General features: G+C 41.0%; 1 protein-coding gene across 1 annotated transcript; it reads right to left on the bottom strand.

Moving 5' to 3' along the window:
- Positions 1 to 1840: 1840 nt before the first annotated feature.
- Positions 1841 to 23076, bottom strand: WASHC3 (WASH complex subunit 3). The gene is made up of 7 exons (XM_060776876.2): positions 22903 to 23076; positions 17767 to 17865; positions 14707 to 14772; positions 14241 to 14372; positions 14002 to 14109; positions 7216 to 7280; positions 1841 to 5184 (listed from the first exon to the last, which is right to left on the bottom strand). The coding sequence occupies exons 1-7, from the start codon at positions 22951 to 22953 to the stop codon at positions 5100 to 5102; spliced, it is 606 nt and encodes a 201-aa protein (XP_060632859.2). The 5' UTR covers positions 22954 to 23076; the 3' UTR covers positions 1841 to 5099.
- Positions 23077 to 23929: the final 853 nt, after the last annotated feature.

The following is a 23929-nucleotide window of genomic DNA, read 5'->3' as shown; positions in this document are numbered from 1 at the left end:
TTTTTAAGTTATGTTAATCCCACAAATGAAAATTACATTTTTATTTATATAGACTATAGTACAGCACTGGTAAACTATGGATGAGGACAGGCAGATGGAAACAAAGTGTGAGCTTTGTATACTATAAATCCCCAAACTTAGTTCTGTAACAGTCCAGTGTCTTTCTTCTGGTTATTTGCTTGAGATGGCAGATGTGTTGGCTTGTAATTTTAAAACATATGGGAAACATCTGCATCTGGGTCATTCTTTATTGCTATTTGCTGTTGACCATCGCGCAGGGCTGAGATTTATATTAGTTCACACTTCCCTTTCGTTGGGTGGTAATTTCAAGCAGTTTTAGTAGGGCTCTTTCTAGTGAGGATGGGAAGGGGTTGTCTAGGGTGGCAACTAACCCTAAGACTATTTTTTAGTATATTAAAGCTCTCACAATCCACTACCTAGCATAGCAAGTGTCTCTGCCAGTTGGTATATTCTGGTGACTTTAGCCCTAAAAACCAACTTTTCCATGTTTCTGGTGGGATGCAGAGAACCAGTAGAAGAACATTGACAAATCCCAAATGGATCTTTGCATTGGGTAAAAAAAAAAAGCATTTTCCTAAAATCTCACCAGGATTCATTTAGGTGAATTTTTTATTGTATAGTTCTCCTGTCCAATTCATCGAATTTTAGGAGGTGCTAGTTCTCCATCTGCAGCTGCTTCCAATTTGTAAGATGAAAAGTATAAGAATGGCACCATGACATAACGACTAGTTCAGTGGTAGTGCTAGGAGCCATCAATCTTGAAGAAACACCAGATCAGAAAAGGGACTTATTTCGTGTAAGTGGATGCTGTTGTCCATTAGATTTCTCAGTACGTTGGAAAAAATGATGCTTCCAGATATGTCATGTCATTGATACTCAAGATTTATTGGGCTTTGACACACTGGTCTTCTGTTTATTAGCTTCCTAGATTTTCCAATAATCTCCTCAATCTGCTTCCTTATCACAAAAGAATATGTTGAGAAGGTGACACACAATACAAAGACAGAGGAACTGCACAATGTTTTGAGGATTACATTAAGAACGGCTAGGTGGCCATCTGTTGGGGGTGCTTTGAATGCAATTTTTCTGCTTCTTGGCAAGGGGGTTGGATTGGATGGCCCATGAGGTATCTTCCAACTCTATGATTTGATGCGGAAATTGTATATGAGAACATTCTTAATTGCTATGGTTCCATGCTGGGTTTTTGGTCCAGTGGAGAGGTTCTTAGAGGCTCTGCTAAAGAACTCTAGTGTTGTGTGCAACTTTCTTAACAATGCCAGAGCAACTAGGAATCCTATGTTACTTGGTTTTGCTGTACTTAAAGTTGTTGGCCTTTGGGAATCGTGCATCTGTTGGGGGATTTTTTTTTTAAAAAAAAGACTATTATGATTTTTGTTGGAGCCCTCGGTGGTGCAATGGATTAAACCCTTGTGCTGCCAGGACTGCTGACTAAAAGGTCAGCTGTTTGAATCTGGGAAGCCGGGTGAGCTCCCGTCTGTCAGCTGCAGCTTTCCATGCAGGGACATGAGAAAAGTCTCCTACAGGATGGTAAAATATCTGGGTGTCCCCTGGGAAATGTCCTTGCAGACAGTCAATTCTCTCACACCAGAAGTGATTGCAGTTTTTCAAGTCACTTCTGACAGATTTTTTTTGTCCTATTTCCTTTATTACAGCAAGCCCATTGAAAGGTCACTCTTAGTAGAAAAGTGGACTATCTATTTTTAAACAAACAAATTAGAAAAAGGATTTAAAAATAAAGATGTGCTGTTTCAGATTACTCCAATATTTGCATCTACATGTAGGACAAAAAAACCACAAGTTTGCTTTACAAAAGATAACTTTAATTATGGATGCATGCTTTTCAAATATAGAGGATCAAGTTCAGAGTGTATACAATATTTGTATTATTAGGCAGCATCGGTAACAAGAAATTAACTACTGTAAGTAATTTCAGGCTGACAAACAGATATGGTTTATGAAAGTTGCATTTTTAAATGAAAAAAATCTAGATACAAGTTCAACTCTTAGATTTGTTGCTTGAAAGAAGTTGTCTTGATCTATTCCAAAACAGTTCATATTTTCAGACTTAAAGAAATGCCCTGGAATGTCTTGTCTTAACCAGAAAAATGGTGTGAGATTTGACTTTGCAGCTGCAGCAGGAACTCTTCTGACCCGAGAACCATAAATCCCTGACCCCTCATGGCTCAACTTCAAACTGAACACTTATGGGCAATGGCCATCTTGGCTTTCGTTGTACATAACGTATAGTTAGCATACACAAAGCAAATTGGAAATAACTGAGTAGCAATGTGATCAGGCCAACTAGGAAAGTAGCAACAGATAGATACAGGGTAAACAACTAAAGGATGCGTGAGATGTACACAGAGCTATCTGCCATATGTAGATGCATGAGGAATTCATGATCAAGTGCAGCTTGTTATTGAGTATACATAGTATTAGTATCCTTTCCCTAGTGTCCCTGTTTGTGTGGGAGAATCCTATGGTTTACAGGGACGCTAATACATATTCCCCTGATCACACTCTTTGGTTCTTCCCATGAAAACAATCAAGAACCTATCAGGAACAAAAAAACCCTTACTGTTATGCCCATAACAGTCTCCTGTCTTATTTCCAAACAAGACAGGACTCTGATCTCAACCTGAGAGCCTTCTTTAAAATCTGGCTTCTCATAGCAGCAATAGAGTTGAAATACTTGCTCAGATGTACGTAGTGTTAATCCTAGCGAGTCCAAAGTGATTGAAGCCACTTCTGTTGGTAAGAAAGACCAAGCAGGAGGAATTAAGCAGTGCTCTTAGTTGTGAATTTTAGGATTTTCTAGAATTCTGGTTATTGGTTTGGCAAATGGGACCCATATGTGTACATTTAAAGCATGCTCAAAGAGTACAATATGAAATCATCTTAAGGCAACTTAAGATCACCAGTGAAAATCACCTCAATTATAGTCCTATATTCCATTTTAACTTCCAAGGGGATATCCCATGGAATTCTGGGATTTGCAGTTTAAGGAGAAACATCTGAAACTCTCAATCTGAGATCCTCAGTTCCTTCTCCAGCTATGAGCTCTAAACTCCCCCAGGGTGTTGGCATGGCATTAGAAAATATTGGCATTAGAAAATATTGACCATTTCCACTACCTTGGCAGCCACCTCTCCACAAAAGTCAACATTGACACAGAAATACAACACTGCCTGAGCTCTGCGAGTACAGCATTTTTCTGAATAAAGCAGAGAGTGTTTGAGGACTGGGGCATCTGTAGGGAGACCAAGGTGCTTGTTTATAAAGCTATTGACCTCCCAACCCTGCTATATGCCTGTGAAATGTGGACTGTCTACAGATGTCACACTCAACTCCTGAACAATTCCATCAGTGTTGCCTCCAAAAAACCTGCAAATCTCTTGGGAAGACAGGCAGACAAATGTCACCATGCTGGGAGAAGTGAAGACCACCAGTACTGAAGCGATGTTCCTACGTCATCAACTCTACTGGACTGGCCACGTTGTCTGAATGCCTGATCACCATCTCCCAAAGCAGTTATATACTCCCAACTAAAGAACGGGAAATGTAATGTTGGTGGACAGGAAAAGAGATTTAAAGATGGGCTTAAAGCCAACCTTAAAAACTGTGCCATAGACACTAGGAAATGGGAAGCCCTTGCCCTTGAGCTGGAGGTCAGCTGTAACCAGCAGTGCTGAAGAATTCGAAGAGGCACGAATGGAGGGTGAAAGAGAGAAACGTGCCAAGAGGAAGGCACATCAAGCCAACCCTGACTGGGACCGTTTTCTACCTGGAAACCGATGTCCTCACTGCGGGAGAACATGTGGATCAAGAATAGGGCCCCACAGCCACCTACGAACCCATCACCAAGACACTACACTTGGAGGACCATCATCCTCAGGCTACAAGGGATCGCCTAAGCAAAGTTGTCATGGTAGTTAAAATGGACACAGAACATTATATTTGTGTAATATGGATGGGACGCAATGTTGAAAATTTACTTAGGGTCCTTTATATAGTATTTGATCGCCAAGGCTCCTTCCGATTCTTCTTTCCCCACCCATTAAGACATATTCACTTTGAAAACCTAACAACGGATCTCTTTATCATGTAACTCATTTGTTTTGAAATAAGCAGTAGGTCTTGTGTGTAAGCAGTTTGGTTGCAGCAACCTTTCAAATGCTAAGTCACAGAAATATTTGCTTTACTATACTAAAAATCCCTAAGAAAATAAGGTTTTCCCCCTATAAGCAACCTGAATCTTTTTTTTCTTGGCTTTATTGTAATATGGATGAACAAGAAACAAGAAATGCTACACCAGACACTGAAATACCATTGGAATCCAGTCGACTTGGCTGGCAGTGATACAAAAGGCAGATTTTTTTTTCCTGCTACGTTACCTTAAGAGCGAAAAGCTAGACAATGGGAAAAACAGTGCAGCATTTTTGTGTAGCAGTTTCATCTCTCAGAATAAAGATTGGTTCGTTTCATACAACCACCAAGCTCCTCTCTTCTTCTTTAGGCCTATGTCTTAAATTACTGGGACAAACAAATATTTATCCCAATATATGCAAATTGAAGTTTGAATTCCAATTCAATCATGAAGGAACACAATGCAAGAAATAATACATAGCATTTAGTTAGCCGTATGGAGGGGAAAGCCAAAACATTTTGAGGTAATTTACAAGGTTTTGCCCAAAGAATGGTCTGAGTGACAGAATTCTGTTGGGTTTATACACATGAATATGAGTCCCTCTCACACCTTAACTTCACCCTGAGCTTTCTTGGAACAACCACAATCTAAGTAAAGGCCACTACACAGTGAATTTCAGTGCACATGCTGCCAGCCTCCCTTCAGCAGTGACTGGGGCCTCCATTTAAAACTCTCTGGAAGACAATGAGAAGATCCCAGTGCAACATTATTCTTTCTTAAAGAATACTTGGTCTGGATTAAGCCACCTGGCAATCCTTCAGATTAAGTACTCACAAATGAAGTTTGAGAAGGGCCTCTGAAGAAAAACCATGGATGCACACACACTACAAAACCCCATATCCCAAAGCCTCTAGTCACTAAAGGAGCATTCGCTGTCAGAGGATTCCTCTGCGTTTGCTTCATCTTCCCAACCAGGCACTGCAGCGTCTGGTGTACTGAAAGGGAAAAGTAAGAAATCACAACTCCATAGTTTAGAATGCCAACAGACATAAAAACTAAGTGTCAGACTTTAAGAGCTTCTGGAAGAGTAGCTGCATTAGGCCACAGCAGCAACACAGCAAAAAACAAAAAAAACAAAAACCAACATTAAAATAATTCACAACTAAGAAACACTGTTTTTTTCTAGAGAATGCCTGCACCAACTGTATGAAGAGGGCCAATAAGGTGTAATATATGCAAGAGTGTGCAAGGAGGCTGTAAATGTGAGATAAGGTTACACTGGAGTTACAATAATAAATAATAATGAAACTTTACTTATATTTCGTCCTATCTCCCCTGGGGGACTCAGGGTGGATTCCAACAAACAAAAAGGCAAACTTTCAGTGCCTCAATAACATTAAATGCAAATATAAAAACCCAAGAAAACACCACATAAATAGCAACTTCAGCATAACAACTATAATTTAAATGAAACATAATCAATTGAAAATTATAACTAACATAGAACTTAAACATAAAACATCCAATTTAATATATCAAAACAACATGAAGGTTCACAAATGTGTGCATACATTGCATGGCCAAAGTTGTGAAATAGGCTAACGTGATCTAAAAAGGCTCAAGTGCATTTATACTATCCAATCAACTGTCTGGTATTAGCTTCTCTTCATCTAACCCTCCTCCTCCTCCTCTCTATATGCTTGTGAGCAAAGATAGGCTTTCAGCTGTTTTTTGAAGGAGAGAAAGGAGGGCAGCTTTATTTCTTTATGGAGGGAGTTTCAGAGAAGGAGGGTGACTGGGGAGAAGGCCCTCTCTCTCTCAATCCCGCCAGCCGTGCTTGAGATAGGGGTCAGAATGAGAGCAGGGCCTCCTCCAATGACTGTAGTGCCCGGGTTTCTTTATAGGTGGAGATGCAGTCAGTCAAATAACCTGGATCTGAATCCTTTAGGGCTTTAAAGGTAATAACCAGCACTTTGTATTTAGCCTGGAAACAGACTGGCAGCCAGTGGAGCTGCCATAGCACGGGAGTAGATCTCTCCCTGTACAGGGCTTCAGTTAGTAATCTGGTTAGGATTCCTGCACAAGATTTGCATCTCCTGAGAGAGGAAGCACAGCTTCTTCAGGCTGATAATGCAGGACGTTTCCCAAATAACTTAAACGTTCCCCTGGAAGGGCTTAAATTATATTTCTTATTCGAAGTCTATTGACACATACATCTTAATTCGATTTTCAAGGTTCTCTTGAAACTTCTAAAAAAACCAACATAATGTATATAAGTCTAGAAATGTTAGTCAAGAAATTGAATACCCAAACCTGGAATGGCTTATACAATGTTAATACTGTTGTTTGACTCTTATCATCCCTTTCTTTGAGTAACATAGGGAAAGGCAAGGGGTTAGCCCATCCTGGAAAAACCTAAAAGAAGCATCAAGCTCCTTTATCCTTTCCACTGCCATCCACTTCTGTTTTTGTTTTAATGCCTGTGCAGAGAAATGGGGGAAGTGAGTGCCCCTACAACTGATGCTGAACTTCCACATCTTAGCAGTATGACCCATGGCTTATTCACAGGTCATGTCAAAATCCATAATTCTGGCCTAAAGGCTGCCCCTAATTCACACAGTGGTATATAAAGGTAAAGGTCTAGTTGTGTCCTACTCTGGGGGTGGTGCTCATCTCCATTTCTAATCCAAAGAGCTAGCATCGTCTGTAGACGCCTCCAAGGCCATGTGGCCGGCATGACTGAATGGAACCTTCCTGCTGGAGCAGTACCTTTTGAACTACTCACATTTGCACGTTTTCGAACTGCTAGATTGGGGCTAACATTGGGACCTCACCCTGCTCCCTGGATTCAAACCGCTGACCTTTTGGTCAGCAAATCCAGCAGCTTAGCAATTGTACCTACTTCGCCTCCGGGGGCTAATATATGAGTATCTATGGTAAGCTTCCCCCCCTTCCTAGTTGCAAACCCCAACTCCACCAGGTCTCAATGACACTAACGTTCAAACTAAAAAGAAGTTGCCACTTACTCAAGGAGATCTGGATTTAACCCCTCAGAGATCATTTTGTTTCTTATGGCCATTACAGGTACACCCTGTGAAAGAGAAATGTTTAAGGTCCATAATAAAATCTCACTCAAAGCCCAATGTTCTGCTAAATAAAATATCCCCTCCCAGGGGGAGAAAAAAAAAACATTTAAGGAAAACTTTTAGAGCTGAGAAATTGATGTTATTCAGCAAACATAATTAGGATGATCAAATGAGTTTTTCTATGGCTGCTCTACAGCAGGAATGAACAACTTGTGGCCCTCTAGGACAGCTCCCATCACCTAAGATTGTTTACACTGACTGAGTTGCAATCCAACAGCATCTGGAAAGCCACACACTGCACTCTCCTCCTTTACAGGTACAAGAGATAGAGGGTTTTGGGGAAAAATCAGTTTTCTTGTAACTTGGTTTATTCTAGAGTCAACAGTTAGGTTACCCCTTAATTTAATTATTCTCAAATAAGGAGCGGAGGCAACTATTCTCTTTCATCAACTGCCATTCTTGATGTGAATTTCTTCTCTCATTCCTTCTGAAACTGATGGAAGGCACTCAGTGCTATTTTTTAGCTACTACGTATACCAGATGTGCAATGTGGGTCCAAATCACATTATCACTGTTTGGCAATATGATCACAGTGGAAGTGCCAAAGAAAATAAGAAACTTATCCTGCAAAGAAAATAAAAAGTGGATAAATACGTCAATAGCAAAGCAAAGTCCAATTCCACACTGATGGCATTTGATTTACTAACTGCAACCCAACAAGAGATGCAGAGAACAGAATTTGTACATGCATGAAAAACATCAGATTCTGGACATTTTAAACAAAGATTCATCTAGCCCAGAATTCTGCCCACCAATCACCAGTGTGTTACCTATGGGAAGCCCCCAAGTAAGGCATGAATGCAGTAAAACCCTTTTGCGCACATTTCCTAGTCACTGCATTGTTTAGGACAGGACTGCAAAAATCTGTGGCCCTTAAATATTCTTTGACTCCAACCACCAACAGAAATGGCATATCAGAATATGACTATGACCTTACCCACACTACAGTATTATAGAGGTTTGACACCAGTAACTTCCATGGCTCAATGCTATGGAATGCTGGGATTTGCCGCTTGTGCAGTATTTACACTTCTCCCTCAGAGTGCTGTGTTGTCACAACAAACTCTACAACTCAGGATTTCATAGGATGGACACTAGTTAAAGTGGTATCAAACTGCTATAATTTTGCAGTACGAATGGTCTCCATGACCCATGGTATTTTAACAGGAATATGCACAGATTAGAAAATTATTTTTTTGGTGATACTGGAAAACATTGATGGTGTTTCCCAGGGTGCACTCAGTAACAATCTAAAATGTAGAGGTAGTTAGTTGAATCATGTGTGTTGAATTCAAAGACATGGTTGTGTTAGTCTTGACTATCAGCACATGGGACTCTGTAGCACCTTTGGGACTAACTTAAGTCCACAAAAGGTTATAAAAGTGTAATAAAATTCCTAATATTCCAAACTTACATGAGTAAGTCTTTGAATGCTACATATATGACTGGGTAGTTGTTACAAATGCACAGTTTTATTGTTTTAGCAAGCTTATGTCTCGCTGGATCCCCAGAAGTCACACAGCTTATGGGAGCAGCACTCTGACCATCTTGTCTGGAATAGATTCCACCATGTGAATTAATATATTTGATTCAACAAATAAGATTTAAGTATCTTGAAGTGTTGAAATGATTAAGGAATGTGTATGTTGTTTTGCCATGTGTGCTGGGGAAAGCTATTCTATTCTATTCTATGTACAAGATTGGGTAAGCATTTTTCTTCATCTCCTTTGACCCTTTCTTGATAATTACAATCAAGAGCTTTAATATAGAATGGTTTCACCAAATTCCACCACAAGACCTCTGTTGAAACACAAAATGTTCATAGTGGTGGGCATTAGTGAATTCTGTATAGTCTTTCACAGAAAGTTTGCCTACAGTTTAGAGATTGCTCTCCCTCAAACTGAAGCAACCTCTTTTCATATTTTTTCTAGCAAGAGGCCCGTGACCAATTTGAAGTCCAAACCCTCAGCTAGGGACAATCCAAGAAAATCTTGCTTCTGTGTTTCTGCTGTTGAAGCTCCAACAGAACTTGTTGCTTTGCCATCATTGATTCAAAAGGTCAAAAGGAAAAAATAACAATGTCCAATTTCTGATTTCCAAGGTCTACTGGAGGTCTGAAAAGGACGTGAGAGGCCTCAACATCTAAGTGAACAGTAGTATGTGGTTGGTTTTGGCAGGGAACGTATGTATTTTGGCCAAGGTAAGTCAGAAGGCATTAAAAAGTAGCAGAGAGCCATGGCTGGCGCTCCAGAGAACAGTGTCTCTATTAGCGTCACTGTGGAAAGCAGAGAAAGCGGTCAAGGTTGGCAAGCAAAGACGGCGCTAATTTGGTGATTAATATTTTCCTGTACACACCGGTACTTGGGGCTTTCTCCTCTCTGCTCCCCCCACAAAAAAACTGGTGATCTCCAATAAAAACAATTAAGTTCAGCAGTTTAACAGTGGGAATACACAGAGTTGCCATAGAGTCACTGAGATCTTTTTATGACTGGGCGTCTCCATTAGCCATATGGAAAAAGCATGGAGTGGTTGGGTGGGGATGGAGCCTTGTAGCTTGATTCTATTCTGATAAACATTTTCTTCCAATTTGATAGACTTCAAGCAATGGCAGAGCTTAAAACGAGAGTCCCAAAGGTTCTCACCTAGGCTTCAACCCCAGGAAGTGTCATGGGAAATATGAAGTAAGAAATGGATGAGATGAAACCCATATCGATGCTTTGATGCAGTTGAGTTTTTACTTGCCAAAAACTTTATCTAACATACATATCACACTGAAATGATTTATAGTCAAATAAAAACACACGAATTGGATCATATAACTAATGCAAGAAGAATTTAAGATCATATTCTGGGGGCCTATAAATGGTTAGCTTAAGGTTTTATGAAACAGGTGGAGACGTTGTCCCAAGCAGAAGATAATTTACTTCCAGGCCCACCTTTAAGACTGGAGAACCACAGCGTTCCCTTGCAATTTAAAAGAGAAAGCTTATCTGTCTTAAGGGCCAGAGCTGGCTTGGTTATTGCTACAGATGGCTCTTGATATTATACTCTCTTCAATTTTGAGGCTTGCACCACATATCTGAACTCGTTACACCCACTGAAGCAATTTGCTTCCCATGGATTTTTGCCATCATTAATATTACTTTAAATTTGCTAGTGGGGCTATCTAATTCTTCAGTTATCGGGTCAGAATAGATCCATCTCCTTAGAGACTAAATTGTACCTTCTAATTGCTATGCCACAAACCTGGACACATGCTTGGAAGGGGGCGGAGGCAGGGGGTCTGCCCTAAAACTGGTAAGTTGCCTCAGATTGCCAAGTGGAAAATCCTTAGCCTCCAGGGGTTCAGACTTCATTATGGCAAGGCATTATGGGTCAAGTACACTCAGAAAGATCCCCACAAAAGTTAAAAAGTGTAATCCCTCCCCAGCATACATGTTACTGACTTCTTTCCCACCAAGAGCCCTGACCTGACTGCCTTGAAGCCTCAGCCAGCTTTTCATGCTGGTCTGAGAAACCTATTCCTTGCCAAACCCCTTGCTAGTCTGTGCTCCAGCTTCTCCTCCATGTCTCCTGTCCGGCCAAAATTGCCATCTTGCCATTCCAAAGACACCTTGACCACCTTTTAAAGCTACTCCTGGTCATCCACTAACTCACACCACTCCTTCTGCTCCAGTTTTCTCCTCTCAGAAGCAGTGGGGTGAGCCAGTGGATCTTGGGAGAGTACAGGAGATGGAGAGAGGCTGGAATACAAGGAATGGAGCAAGAAGATTGAGTTAGTTAAGAAGCTGGTACAAACTCACAAATAATCAAATCTGGGAAAGAAAAACTCGCAAATGTGGAGGGCTGTCTGTTTTCCTTAGAAAAGGCCCTCTTGAAAATGAATCATCATTGCTGGCTGAAGGTTTACTTGAAGAACACACAGAGGAAGGTTTCTCCTGTGTTACTTGTTGATTGAGGAATGCATTGATCTCAGAACAGTGAACTGTTCCATGTTCACTACTTTAAAGATGAGTGTAAATACTATCTTGGACTATCTACCCATTTAAGTCATGTTGAGGCTTCTTGATTATTGTGTTGGTCATAATTAGCAAATGCATGTATTTATTTGGTGGAAATGTGGGCTTTGTTGTTTATTTGTTCAGTTGCTTCTGGCTCTTCGTGACCTCCTGGACCGGCCCACGCCAGAATCCCTGTTGACCATGGCCACCCCCAGCTCCTTCAAGGTCAAGCCAGTGGCTGCAAGGAAAACTTCCATTCATCTTGCCCTTGGTTGGCTTCCTTCCATTTTCCCCAGCATCATTATCTTCTCCAAGCTTTCCTGTCTTCTCATTATGTGGCCAAAGTACTTCATCTTTGCCTCTAATATCCTTCCCTCCAGTGAGCAGTCGGGCTTTATTTCCTGGAGTACGGATTGGTTTGATCTTCTCACAGTCCAAGGCACTCTCAGAATTTTCCTCCAGCACCACAGTTCAAAAGTGTCTACCTTCCTTCGCTCAGCCTTCCTTATGGCCCAGCTCTCGCCATAAGGGGAATAACATTGCTTTAACTATGTGGATCTTCGTTGCCAGTGTGATGTCTCTACTCTTTACTGTTTTATCAAGATTGGTCACTGCTCTCCTCCCAAGAAGTAAACGTCTTCTTCGAAAGGTAGTATAAAATACATTAAATAAAAAAGGCCATGTTCATGCCTAAAATGCACATTCTGCTAGCACAGGGGAAAGGCAAAAAACTTCTAGATCAGCTTCTAATATTTTCCATTGACATTGAAGGCATGGCATGTGAAAAGGAACAAGTTTGTCCTCTTTCCATAACTCAATTTTCAAACGAGAAAGAACTAATTCAAACTCAGGAAATGGGCATCTTGTAAACAGATCTATGTGCATTACAGCAGTTTTCCCCATGATAACCTATACTGGCAATGGGACTATGGGAACCATTGCAGGATGGATCCAGAGGAGCCGGGTACCTACAAAGGGCACCAGGTTAGGGAATGTGATAGTAAATTGTCAGGCATGCATTTCAGCTGCCACACCAGTCTTTCCAGGTCCAGTGGTAATTATCAAGCCATACAATGCCAGTGCCCCATTCCAAATTCACAGGAAAATTGTGTGCGCCAACAAAACAGCCCAGTGGAATATCCTAACAACTTACTGAATCTGAATGCTTTGTACTGAAGCCTGACTCAACAGCAACTGCTGGGCACAAGCAATCCAATTAAGCTGTTAGTTCCATTTTAATTTCAAGAAGGCTGCACATTATGGTCCAATAAGGGGAATTATGCCAATGGCTGGTTAAAAATAAGACCAACTTGCATGGTGTGAAGGCAAAAAGCACCTCTTAGGAAAAAACATGAAGGCTTATTTCCATTTTATTCTCCAGCAAAGGAAAATGTGGATGTGCATCCTTTGCCTTTGCCCCACCAAACAACTTTGGTGAATGGGAAACCTGAATGGCTTTGGTCTCCCTTGCTTAACCGCATTTGCTGGCCTTCTTGACTCCATGGAGATACAAAAGGCCAATGTCTTGTATTCCAAGGAAAAGGATGAATGATCCATCCATCTCCATTACAGAAGAATTAGAAATATATATAAAACTTTCAATAAAAGTAAAAGGCTTATTTCCATTTTATTCTCCAGCAAAGGAAAATGTGGATGTGCATCCTTTGCCTTTGCCCCACCAAACAACTTTGGTGAATGAGAAACCTGAATAGCTTTGGTCTCCCTTGCTTAACCACATTTGCTGGCCTTCTTGGCTCCATGGAGATACAAAAAGCCAATGTCTTGTATTCCAAGGAAAAGGATGAATGATCCATCCATCTCCATTAGGTAAAGGTCTCCCCTGACCTTACATCTAGTAGTGTCTGACTCTAAGGCGTGGTGCTCATTTCCATTTCTAAGTCGAAGAGCCGACGTTGTCTGTAGATAATTGGACAACAATCCAATTTGGGCAATAATCCAGATGGTTATTTGGACAATAATCCAAATGAGAAGCAATTAAGCCCTATGCCACTATGGCCACCACTGAGCTAAACAGCATCTTTCATATCACAGCTAGAACCACTTTTCCAACTCTTGGTCATTGTCACAGTGTGCTGGGGAAGCCTGGCTGTACATGAACCAGTGCACACAATACATGTATAATACGACACCTGTGAAACAATAGGAGATTAGGAGTCAGGAGAATTGCCTTCAAAGACAGTTTTACTTTATAGGAACCCCCAGTGGCACAATGGGTTAACCCAGTGGTTCTCAACCTTTGGGTCCCCAGGTGTTTTGGCCTACAACTCCCAGAAATCTCAGCCATTTACCAGCTGTTAGAAGGCCAAAACATCTGGGGACCCACAGGTTGAGAACCACTGGGTTAAATCCTTGTGCCGGCAGGACTGCTGACTGAAAGGTCTGTGGATCGAATCTGGGGAGTGGGATGAGCTCAAGCTTCCCATGTGGGGACATGAGAGAAGCCTCCCACAAGATGGTAAAACATTTGGGTGCCCACTGGGCAACATCCTTGTAGACGGTCAATTCTCTCACACCAGAAACAACTTGCAGTTACTCAAGTCGCTCCTGACATGAAAAAAACAAAACAAAACAAAAACACAACAAGACTATAGCATGCAGTCACATTTGGTATCATGCTAAATCTGAGGTAATAAAATTGGCTTACCACTTGAACCATTTTGAGATATCTGGCATAGCGGGGATCCTTTGCTACAGTTGTGATATTTTTTGTGTCTTCTTCTGTCTTCTGTTGTCCAGCTTCAGGTGAATTACCCTATCATACACAGAAAATGTTGTGGGTCAATCTTTTAAAAACACAGCAAAGCTTTGTGGTTTTTAAAAGAAAGATCACCTTGAAAAAAATCCCAATTAGGAAGTGTCCAGTTGCTTTATGCTGATTTTTACCTCTAAATGAGGTGAAACGTTTGTTGACTGTGGATCTATAGGGAGTTGTGAGACAGGGCCATTTGTAATATTGTTGTCGCTGGTGCTGGATACTTCAAGCTTGACATCTTCTAAGCCTGGGATAGAAGACAGCTGAAAATGGGAAGCAATGAGAAATAATTTTTTGGATTGGTTAAACAATTCATAGTGGCTTAGTCAGCAATTCTTCAGAATTCCGAGTTACATTGATGGGATGCTTGTGATTTAAGCCTTGCACGTTTTCAAAAAGTTCACCTCCACGTTGCCCCACTCCAGCTATTTCCCATCTGTTTTCATTCACATTCAGTCATTCTGAAGAAATACTCTTGTTTTGTTTGCAGACTGACACAATTTTTGATTAAAACTGCACTTTACGAATTACACAAGCACAATCTTTTAAGTATGTTGAAAATAACCACTAATAAGAAGAGATGTATTAGGCACAAACCTTTGCATCCAGAATATTGAGTGTAGTTTCAATTTGCTGAATACGGAGGGAAAGTGCTGACAATTTCTGGGAAAAGAAGAAGTGAAACATTACACAATACTTTATTCACTGTTAATTTTTTTCCTACGCCCTTCCTCTCCTGTAAGGTTTGCCTCCCCCATGGACACTTATTACCTCAGTCTTTCAGAGAAAAATATGCAGCACATAATACAAGTATAGTGTAAGTCTTGTCACACAGATGGAAACACCTCATGATCGATCACAAATATTACCACATGGTTGATCGCTAATACAAATACTGGGCCATGAACTTGATACCTTTAAGCAATAGAACACTTACCACACTGAGGAACCTTGCAAATATTTACTAGCTTAGAAAAATGTTTAATAGCTCATTTGCCCCAAATTACTCACATCTACCAATTGTGGCTTAAGGAACAAGGAAAAATAAAAGTGTTGGCTTTCATACAACCTTTTTCCTTAGTTGCCTGGAAGCAATTCCTTCTTGCCACATTGCTGCCCCTGGCTTGCTTATAACAACATTTGAACCTGGTTCTTTGGCTTCTCCAGAGAAAATGGCCTGTTGCTGGTTCATTTCTCTGGCTTTGTTGTAATATAGAGCTATAGCCGATACACATATACATGTCTGGCACAGAGAACTTTTGTCAAGTCACCAAATTGTGATATGGAGATTATTTTATTTATTTACTTGTATCCCACCCTTTTCACCCCAAAAGGAACTCAGGGCAGCCTCACAATCATCAGCAATTTGATGCTCAACAAACATATTCCAAAAATAACAACTACAATTAAAACAGCAATGAAACACCAATTTTTAAAACCGCAATTAAAAAACCGCAATTAAAATCACGCAAATTCAAAATCAAAGTCCAGAATCAGTCCACTGCCTCGTTGCTCTCCATTATTGTACTGCTATAGTTACTGCTCGAATGCTTGGTCCCATAACCTTAAGTTATGGAGGGGGCTGTTCTGATTTCATTGGGGAGGGAGTTCCACTGATGAGGGACCACCACTGAGAAGGCCCTGTCTCCCATCCCTACCAGTTGCACTTGCAAGGGAGGTGGGATTTAGAGCAGGTACTTCCTCCACGATCTTGACCTCCGAGGTGGGTCATAGAGGGAGATATGTTCAGACAGGTAAGCTGGGCCAGAACCGTTTAGGGCTTTATAGGCTAAAGTGAGCACTTTGAATTGTGCTTGGTAGAAGACTGGCAGCCAGTGGAGCTGACATAACAAGGGGGTGGTATGTTCCCTGAACACTGCTCCTGTGAGCAATCTATCTGCAATCCCCAGTTAATAAAATCTCTGAAAAAGAAGCTCAATTTGCCAAATGGTTATTCCTGAAATGCCTTTTTGTGTTCATTCTCTGTTTAGATAGATGGATTTGCATTGAAAGGATGGTGGAGGACGGTTGGAGAACAAATTGGAGCTGACACGCTCTCCCCGGATTTGAACCTCCGACCTTCAGTCCTGCCAGCACAAGGGTTTAACCCACTAGTTTAACCCTAGTATTCCAGATGAGATCTAATCAAAGCTGAAGAGAGTGGGACTATGATTTTCTCATGAAATACATTAACTGGGGAATATCTGTAGTTTATTGATTTATTTACATAAAGAATAATTTTGGAGAAACAGAATCTTGAAATGCTGAGAAGCCACATGCTGAGACCTGCTACCACTTGACTGTGAGAGTATTTTGGGTGACAATTTACAAAACAAAGGTAACTGAGGCAAACAACCTGTACAGTGTTTAAATAAACCTGCTTAAATAAATCACTTAATAGACATTTAAAAGAAGCAGAAGAAATGAGGAAACCAGAGTCTAAGGAACACTCAGCAAATATCTTCTTTCACTGCCTTTTTAGACACTTGATGTGTCACAACCAACTGAATACCATTTAATGGCCCATTTCACCCAAGACAGAAGTGCTCTTGGTAACACTCATGAAAGACCACAAATATGTTCCAGCCCTACCTGTAAATGTTTGGAAGAAAAAAATGCAACATGTGAAAGATTTCTTTAAAATTGCATTTCTTAAAAGTTAAAAACTAAAGCAGTTAAAATTGATAGGGTGGGTTTAACTAATCGTTGCCATATGCAACCAGCTTTGGCTATTGTAACCGTTGGCAGATCTGTAGCATTCTCACTGCCTCCTGGCATGGTAATACATTCTTGCCAGGTTCACATAGCCAAAAGTTTTTAGCACCCTGAGAAACATGCCATTCAGCAAACATAATATTGCGGATGGAGGGGGGCAGATGTTAGTGGGGTTATTTTTTTATTTTTTTGTTTCCAACTCTTTCTTGTTTGTTTTTTTAAAATGGATACTTCTTTGTTCTTCAGAATGGATGTCATTCTTGAAGGAAAAAAAGACCACCCACAGCCATGCAGGACTTTCAATTAAAAAAATCCTAATCAACTCACTGGTTTTTAGCTCTTTGAAATAACAACAACAGCAACAACTTTATTTGTATCCCACCTCATCTTCCTGGGGGGACTGAGGGCCCCTTACAAACAACAATGAAAGAAAAGCAACATTCAATTAAGTAAAGGTTTCCCCTTGACATTAAGTCCAGTTGTGTCTGACTCTGGGGTGGATGATGAAGTGATGGTGGTATTTTCCATTTCTAAGCCAAAGAGCCGGCGTTGTCTGTAGACGCCTCCTAGGTCATGTGGTCAGCATGACTGCATAAAGCACTATTTCCTTTCCGCTGACCAATTGATCTACTCACATTTGCATTTTTGTCAAGTAGTCATCTTGTTGTTTTGCATCCCTCTGTTTCACCTGACCACATCCAGGTATTTCATATACTTCTAAGGTCTATCCTGTATGTTTTTCAGGATGTAAGTTCAGTTGAAGTTCTGTTTTATCTGACTGTTGGCCCTCAGCATCTTCCAAAGGGAATGAGGTTGTCAATCTTCTCTGACACTTTATCAGGTCATGAAGCTTGCTGCAAACTAAAGAATAAGCAATACAAATCTGCCTGCACACAAGCACAACTAAAGTTAGGCATGCGATGTCGTGCAATGTCTACATACCTCCTCACAAACTGTGGAAAATCGATTAAGGAATTGAACTGTGTGAACCACAAATTGGTTTAGAAACGCCACTGTTCTCTTCTGTTGAATGGCTGGAACCTGTATTGTACAAACACAAACATACAACAGTGAGACTGATTCAGTAAAATCTCCCAGTCCTTTTCTTTGGCAACAGAGCTTAGCCAATTCCTTCCCACACAAAGTTGGGATGTATACATTTGACTTGGTTTTGTTTCTGATATATCGAATTGCAATGTATTGTTTTCAAACTAAAGCTCCAAGTTATTCAACTCAGTCAAGTAAGTCATACTGCAAGTCATCCAAATGTAACCTTATCCTTTAACATGGTTGCAGTCTCTTCTAGGTTTGGAGTATATGAAAATGGCTCAAACACAATCTTTTTTAAATCTAAGCAATGTATGCAACTCTAGAAGCTAGCTGAATATAGAAGAAAGGATCAGGCAGAAAAGAGAACAGTATTTGGAACTCTGATCATCCATTGAGCTCACTGCAGTATACAAATACACCAATTCTTACACTGAAAAACACACAAGATGGATTTACACAAATACTATGGTCTAAATATTTTTTGTTTTAAATTAATTTTTAAAACCTATTATCTTTCATTTGAAAAATGTAAAGTACCTTTTAATGTTTTCTTAAAATAATTAAAGCCTAGCTCTAAGAAATCATTATGAATAATTATATAACTTTGAATTAAATTGTAAATTAACTATGTGCATTCACTCTCAAAGCACTGCCTTTCTCTTAACGTGCAAAGATAATGAGCAGAGAATGAGCAGAGAATTTGGGAAGATGGAGTAATTCTAAGAAGTCTGGATACCAAAATAGGATTCCATTTTTGACAAATGAAATAAAACCATAAACAATTAGGAATAATTTATCTGAATATGTACTATATCTATATTAAACAATAAAGTTTACCTAAGTATTGTACTTATTTTTTTCTTTTCATGTCAGGAGCGACTTGAGAAACTGTAAGTCGCTTCTGGTGTGAGAGAATTGGCTGTCTACAAGGACATTGCCCAGGGGATGCCTGGATGTTTTGAGGCAAGTGTGAATGTTGCAATTGGCCACCGTGATTAGCATGAATGGCCTTGCAGCTTTAAAGCCTGGCTGCTTCATGCCTGGGGGTACTCCTTTGTTGGGAGGTGTTAACTAGCCCTGATGAATTACTGTCTGGAATTTCGCTGTTTTTTTTTTTTGTTTTTTTTAGTTTTGCTTTTTATTTACAGTACTGTCCTGATTTTATAGATTTTCAATACTGGTAGTCAGATTTTGTTCATTTTCATGGTTTCCTCCTTTCTGTTGAAATTGTCCGCATACTTGTGGATTTCAATGGCTTCCCTGTGTAGTCTGACATGGTAGTTGTTAGAGTGGTCCGGCATTTTTATATTCTCAAATAATATGCTGTGTTCAGGTTGTGCTCTGATCCTGAAATGTCAGGAGAGAATGCTTCTGGAACATGGACATATGGCCCAGAAAACTCACAGCAACCCAGTTATTCTGGTCATGAAAGCCTTCAACAATACTTTTGCATTTTGTTTCTTTGTTTGTCAAAACTATAACACAATGAAAAAAAATGTTCAGAGTCACAGGGCAAATCCACAGTATTCACCAATTGTGAGTCCTGATTTCACCCACGAATCACCCCAAAAGACTCCAATCAGGAAAAAAGTTCAGAAAAGTACACTTCATAAATTTTCTTTCCTCAGATGTTTTCTACTGAATCAATCATTATCACCATAGCAAAACACGGAAGCTATCAGCCCCCTGCTTTACCAACTCCCACCTACCTATCTATACAGAAGATTTTCAGTTTTATGGTGTGCTTATGACAATTATTCAAGTGAGGCTGTTCATGGCAATGTGTTTACTTGAATGTTTTATGATGCACCTATGAAAATGCAAATTCTCAGCTCCTTTATGACTTTTGTGATTAGTTTCACTCTTTTTATTTTATCAATTGCATTTTTCTCTAATATTAAGCATATTACAACAGGAGTTGTAATCTTTAAGCCTTCTGCCTTTGAGGCATTGAGCTTGCATCAGGACATTCAGCACATACTGTGACTGTAAGCTTCCTCAGACCAATCACCTGTTCTGATCTATTCTACCAATCTGTCCACAAATACAGGTTGAATAAGTCTTATCAAGAATACCAGAAGGCAGTGAGAAATGGAAATAAAAGATCTTTCTTATTGAAAAAAAAAAAAGAATACTTGGGATCAGAAGTGCTCTGGATAATGGATATTTCTTTTCTTTTGGAATGCCTGTACTTGGATACTATGGTTTCAAACTTTAAATCTTTGGCTATGCTTACTGCTTATTTTATTTTGATTTTACATGTTTTATGTTAAACTTCAATTGTTATGGTTTTTTTTATTTCTTTTGGCAAACATTTGTACTGTTTTGATTTTTGTTGTACATTCTATGCTGCTCGTGTTTGTATAGTTGTTGTCTTGTAAGCCGCCCCAAGTCCCTCTGGGGAGATGGGGTGGGAAACAAATAAAGTTATTATTATTATTTGTATATGCACACATAGCAGAAGGAAACACCTTTCAGACCAAATCCAAGTATAAACAGAAATGCATTTATATTTTATATACACATATTCTGAAGGTAATTTTATGCATTTTTTTTTAATAATTTGGTGCATGAAACAGTTTGTGTACACTGAACCATCAAGAACCATCTTCTTCAGGAATGTTTAGCCTGAAGAAGAGAAGGCTGAGAGGAGACATGATAGCCATGTATAAATATTTGAGGAAGTCATAGGGAGGTGGGAGCAAGCTTGTTTTCTGCTGCCCTGGAGACTAGGAAGCGGAACAATGGCTTCAAACTACAAGAAAGGAGATTCCATCAGAACATGAGGAAGAACTTCCTGACTGTGAGAGCCGTTCAGCAGTGGAACTCTCTGCCCCGAAGTGTGGTGGAGGCTCCTTCTTTGGAAGCTTTCAAACAGGGGCTGGATGGCCATCTGTGAGGGGTGCTTTGAATGCAATTTTCCTGCTTCTTGGCAGGGGGTTGGACTGGATGGCCCAAATTCTATGAAAGGAAAGGTGTCACTTTCCCAGCCGAAGGACTTTGGAGTGGATTGTTGTAGGTTTTTCGGGCTGTATGGCCATGTTCTCTCCTGACATTTTGCCTGCATCTGTGGAAAGCATCCTCAGAGGTTGTGAGGTTTGTTGGAAACTAGGAACATTGGGTTTATATATCTATGGAAGGTCCAGGGTGGGAGAAAAAACTCTTGTCTGTTGGAGGTAGATGTGAATGTTCAAATTGGCCACCTTGATTAGCATTTGATGGCCTGACAGTTTTTAGCCAAGCACATACAACCCAGTGATTCCAGCCATGAAAGCCTTCGACAAGACTTTGGAGTATTTGGGATTTCAGGATAATGAATGCTAAACCTGTAATAACATAGCAAACTTGGGCTCTCTAGGTGTTTTAGACTTCAACTTCCTACTGGCTGTTAGGAATTGTGGGAGCTGAAATCCAAAACACCTAGAATCATAGAATCAAAGAGTTGGAAGAGACCTCATGGGCCATCCAGTCCAACCCCCTGCCAAGAAGCAGGAATGCTGCAATCAAATCACCCCTGACAGATGGCCATCCAGCCTCTGTTTAAAAGCTTCCAAAGAAGGAGCCTCCACCACACTCTGGGGCAGAGAGTTCCACTGCTGAACAGCTCTCACAGTCAGGAAGTTCTTCCTCGTGTTCAGATGGAATTTCTTCTCTTGTAGTTTGAAGCCATTGTCCACGTCCTAGTCTCCAAGGAAGCACAAAACAAGCTTGCTCCCTCCTCCCTGTGTCTTCCTCTCACATATTTATACATAGCTATCATATCTCCTCGCAGCCTTTTCTTCTTCAGGCTAAACATGCCCAGCTCCTTAAGCCGCTCCTCATAGGGCTTGTTCTCCAGACCCTTGATCATTTTAGTCGCCCTCCTCTGGACACATTCCAGCTTGTCAATATCTCTCTTGAGGTCCCCAGTTTGCCCATGCCTGTACCTACAAGATAAAATGCAGCCTGCAATAAAATATGGGGCATTGTGTTTCTGCCACAACACTTGTAAACAATACACACACATGAGATCAATGTGACTCTGAAATAAAGGAATATGAGGAGGAGAAAGAAGGGAAGGGAAACTGACTTGATAGACCAGGCCTGGGCCAACTTGGGCCCTCCAGTAGGATGTTAGAAATTGTGGGAGTTGAAGTCCAAAACACCTGGAGGGCCCAAGTTTGCTCAGGCCTATATCAACAAGATAAAATGCAGCCTACAATAAACATGGGGCATTGTGTTTCTGCCATAACACTTGTAAACAATACACAAACATGAGATCAATGTGACTCTGAAAGAAAGGAATATGAGAAGGAGAAAGACGGGAAGGGAAATTGACTTGATAGACCAGGCCTGGGACAACTTGGGCCCTTCAGTAGGATGTTAGAAATTGTGGGAGTTGAAGTCCAAAACACCTGGAGGGCCCAAGTTTGCTCAGGCCTGTATCGACAAGATAAACTGCAGCCTGTAATAAATATGGGGCATTGTATTTCTGCCATAACACTTGTAAACAATACACAAACATAAGATCAATGTGACTCTGAAAGAAAGGAATATGAGAAGGAGAAAGAAGGGAAGGGAAACTGACTTGATAGAGCAGGCCTGGGCCAACTTGGGCCCTCCAGTAGGATGTTAGAAATTGTGGGAGTTCAAGTCCAAAACACCTGGAGGGCCGAAGTTTGCTCAGGCCTGTATCAACAAGATAAAATGCAGCCTGCAATAAATATGGGGCATTGTGTTTCTGCCATAACACTTGTAAACAATACACAAACATGAGATCAAAGTGACTCTGAAGGAAAGGAATATGAACAAGTGGAGAAAGAGAAAGACAGGAAGGGCAACTGACATGATAGACCAGGCCTTGGCCTAACTTGGGCCCCCCAGGTGTTTTGGACTTCAACTCCCACAATTCCTAACAGCCTACTGGAAGGCCCCAGTTGGCCCAGGCCTGGTTGAGACCCTGCCTGGCTTAGTCCCGGAGCCCATCCATCACTGGGGAAGGCGAGGCCTGGCTTGAGAGGCCAACCAGGGCCCTGCAGCCGCCGGTACCTTGGTGAGGTCGATGCCCGAACCCACGAGTGGCAGCCCGTCCTCGTCCATCCCCGCAGGCGCTCATCGGCCCCTCCTCCAGCGGAAGAGCGCCTCGAGAAGCGAAAGAGCCTCTTCCCGGAAGCGATCGCGAGATCACCCTCCACCCTGACCCGGCTCATCGGCATTTCAGGCGCTTGGGCTGCGAGACCGGAAGCCGCCGCTCTCTGAGCCGCGTTGCATCATGGGGACTGTAGTTCTGACACCCGGAAGTCTCTAGGAAAGTAGTTTTCAAATACATATGGATTCCATCTGCCTCGTTTTCCTTGAGGTGATCTGCAGAACGCGCTCTGGAGTTGTGCCTGAGGGCATGTCCACATAACCCAGAATATCAAGGCAGAAAATCCCACAGTATCTGCTTTGAACTGGGTTATCTGAGTCCACACTGCCATATATTCCAGTCCAAAGCAGAAAATGTGGGATTTTATTCAGCTGTGTGGAAGGGGCCTGAGTTACTTTAATTATATTTCAGTGTGTACCTATCTGTATATGAACTTATATGGGGATGTCAGTGAATATTTGTATTCTTTGGAAATATATTTTTGTGTTTGAATATTCCAAATTTGTGTGTGTGTGTGTGTGTACACATACACACAGTATATCCCAATTAAACATAATTATGTACTATATGCAGCAAAGCCTAGAGAAGACTATTATGCTGGGGAAAGTGGAAGGAAAAAGGAAGAGGGGCCGACCAAGGGCAAGATGGATGGATGGCATCCTTGAAGTGACTGGACTGACCTTGAAGGAGCTGGGGGTGGTGACGGCCGACAGGGAGCTCTGGCGTGGGCTGGTCCATGAGGTCACGAAGAGTCGGAGACAACTGAACGAATGAACAACAACATGTACTATATGCATATAGTTACCCATAATTATATTTCAGTGTGTGCCTGTCTGTGTGTGAACAACAAATAGTGTGTGAACAACTAATGCAGACGTCTATGATAATGATTGTTTTTGACTTGATATGTTTGTATAATGTGTTTTT

The sequence above is a fragment of the Anolis sagrei genome, chromosome 5, assembly GCF_037176765.1.
Source record: "Anolis sagrei isolate rAnoSag1 chromosome 5, rAnoSag1.mat, whole genome shotgun sequence".
NCBI classification, from domain to species: domain Eukaryota; kingdom Metazoa; phylum Chordata; class Lepidosauria; order Squamata; family Dactyloidae; genus Anolis; species Anolis sagrei.
This window is presented reverse-complemented; position numbering and strand designations above follow the sequence as displayed.

Coding starts and splice junctions, on each gene's coding strand:
- WASHC3 (XM_060776876.2), bottom strand. CDS start 22,953: ATGGACGAGGACGGGCTGCCACTCGTGGGTTCGGGCATCGACCTCACC. Junction 14,773..17,766: donor TTTCCACAGTTTGTGAGGAG/GTATGTAGACAT, acceptor TTCTTTTCCCAG/AAATTGTCAGCACTTTCCCT. Junction 14,373..14,706: donor TCAATATTCTGGATGCAAAG/GTTTGTGCCTAA, acceptor TCCCATTTTCAG/CTGTCTTCTATCCCAGGCTT.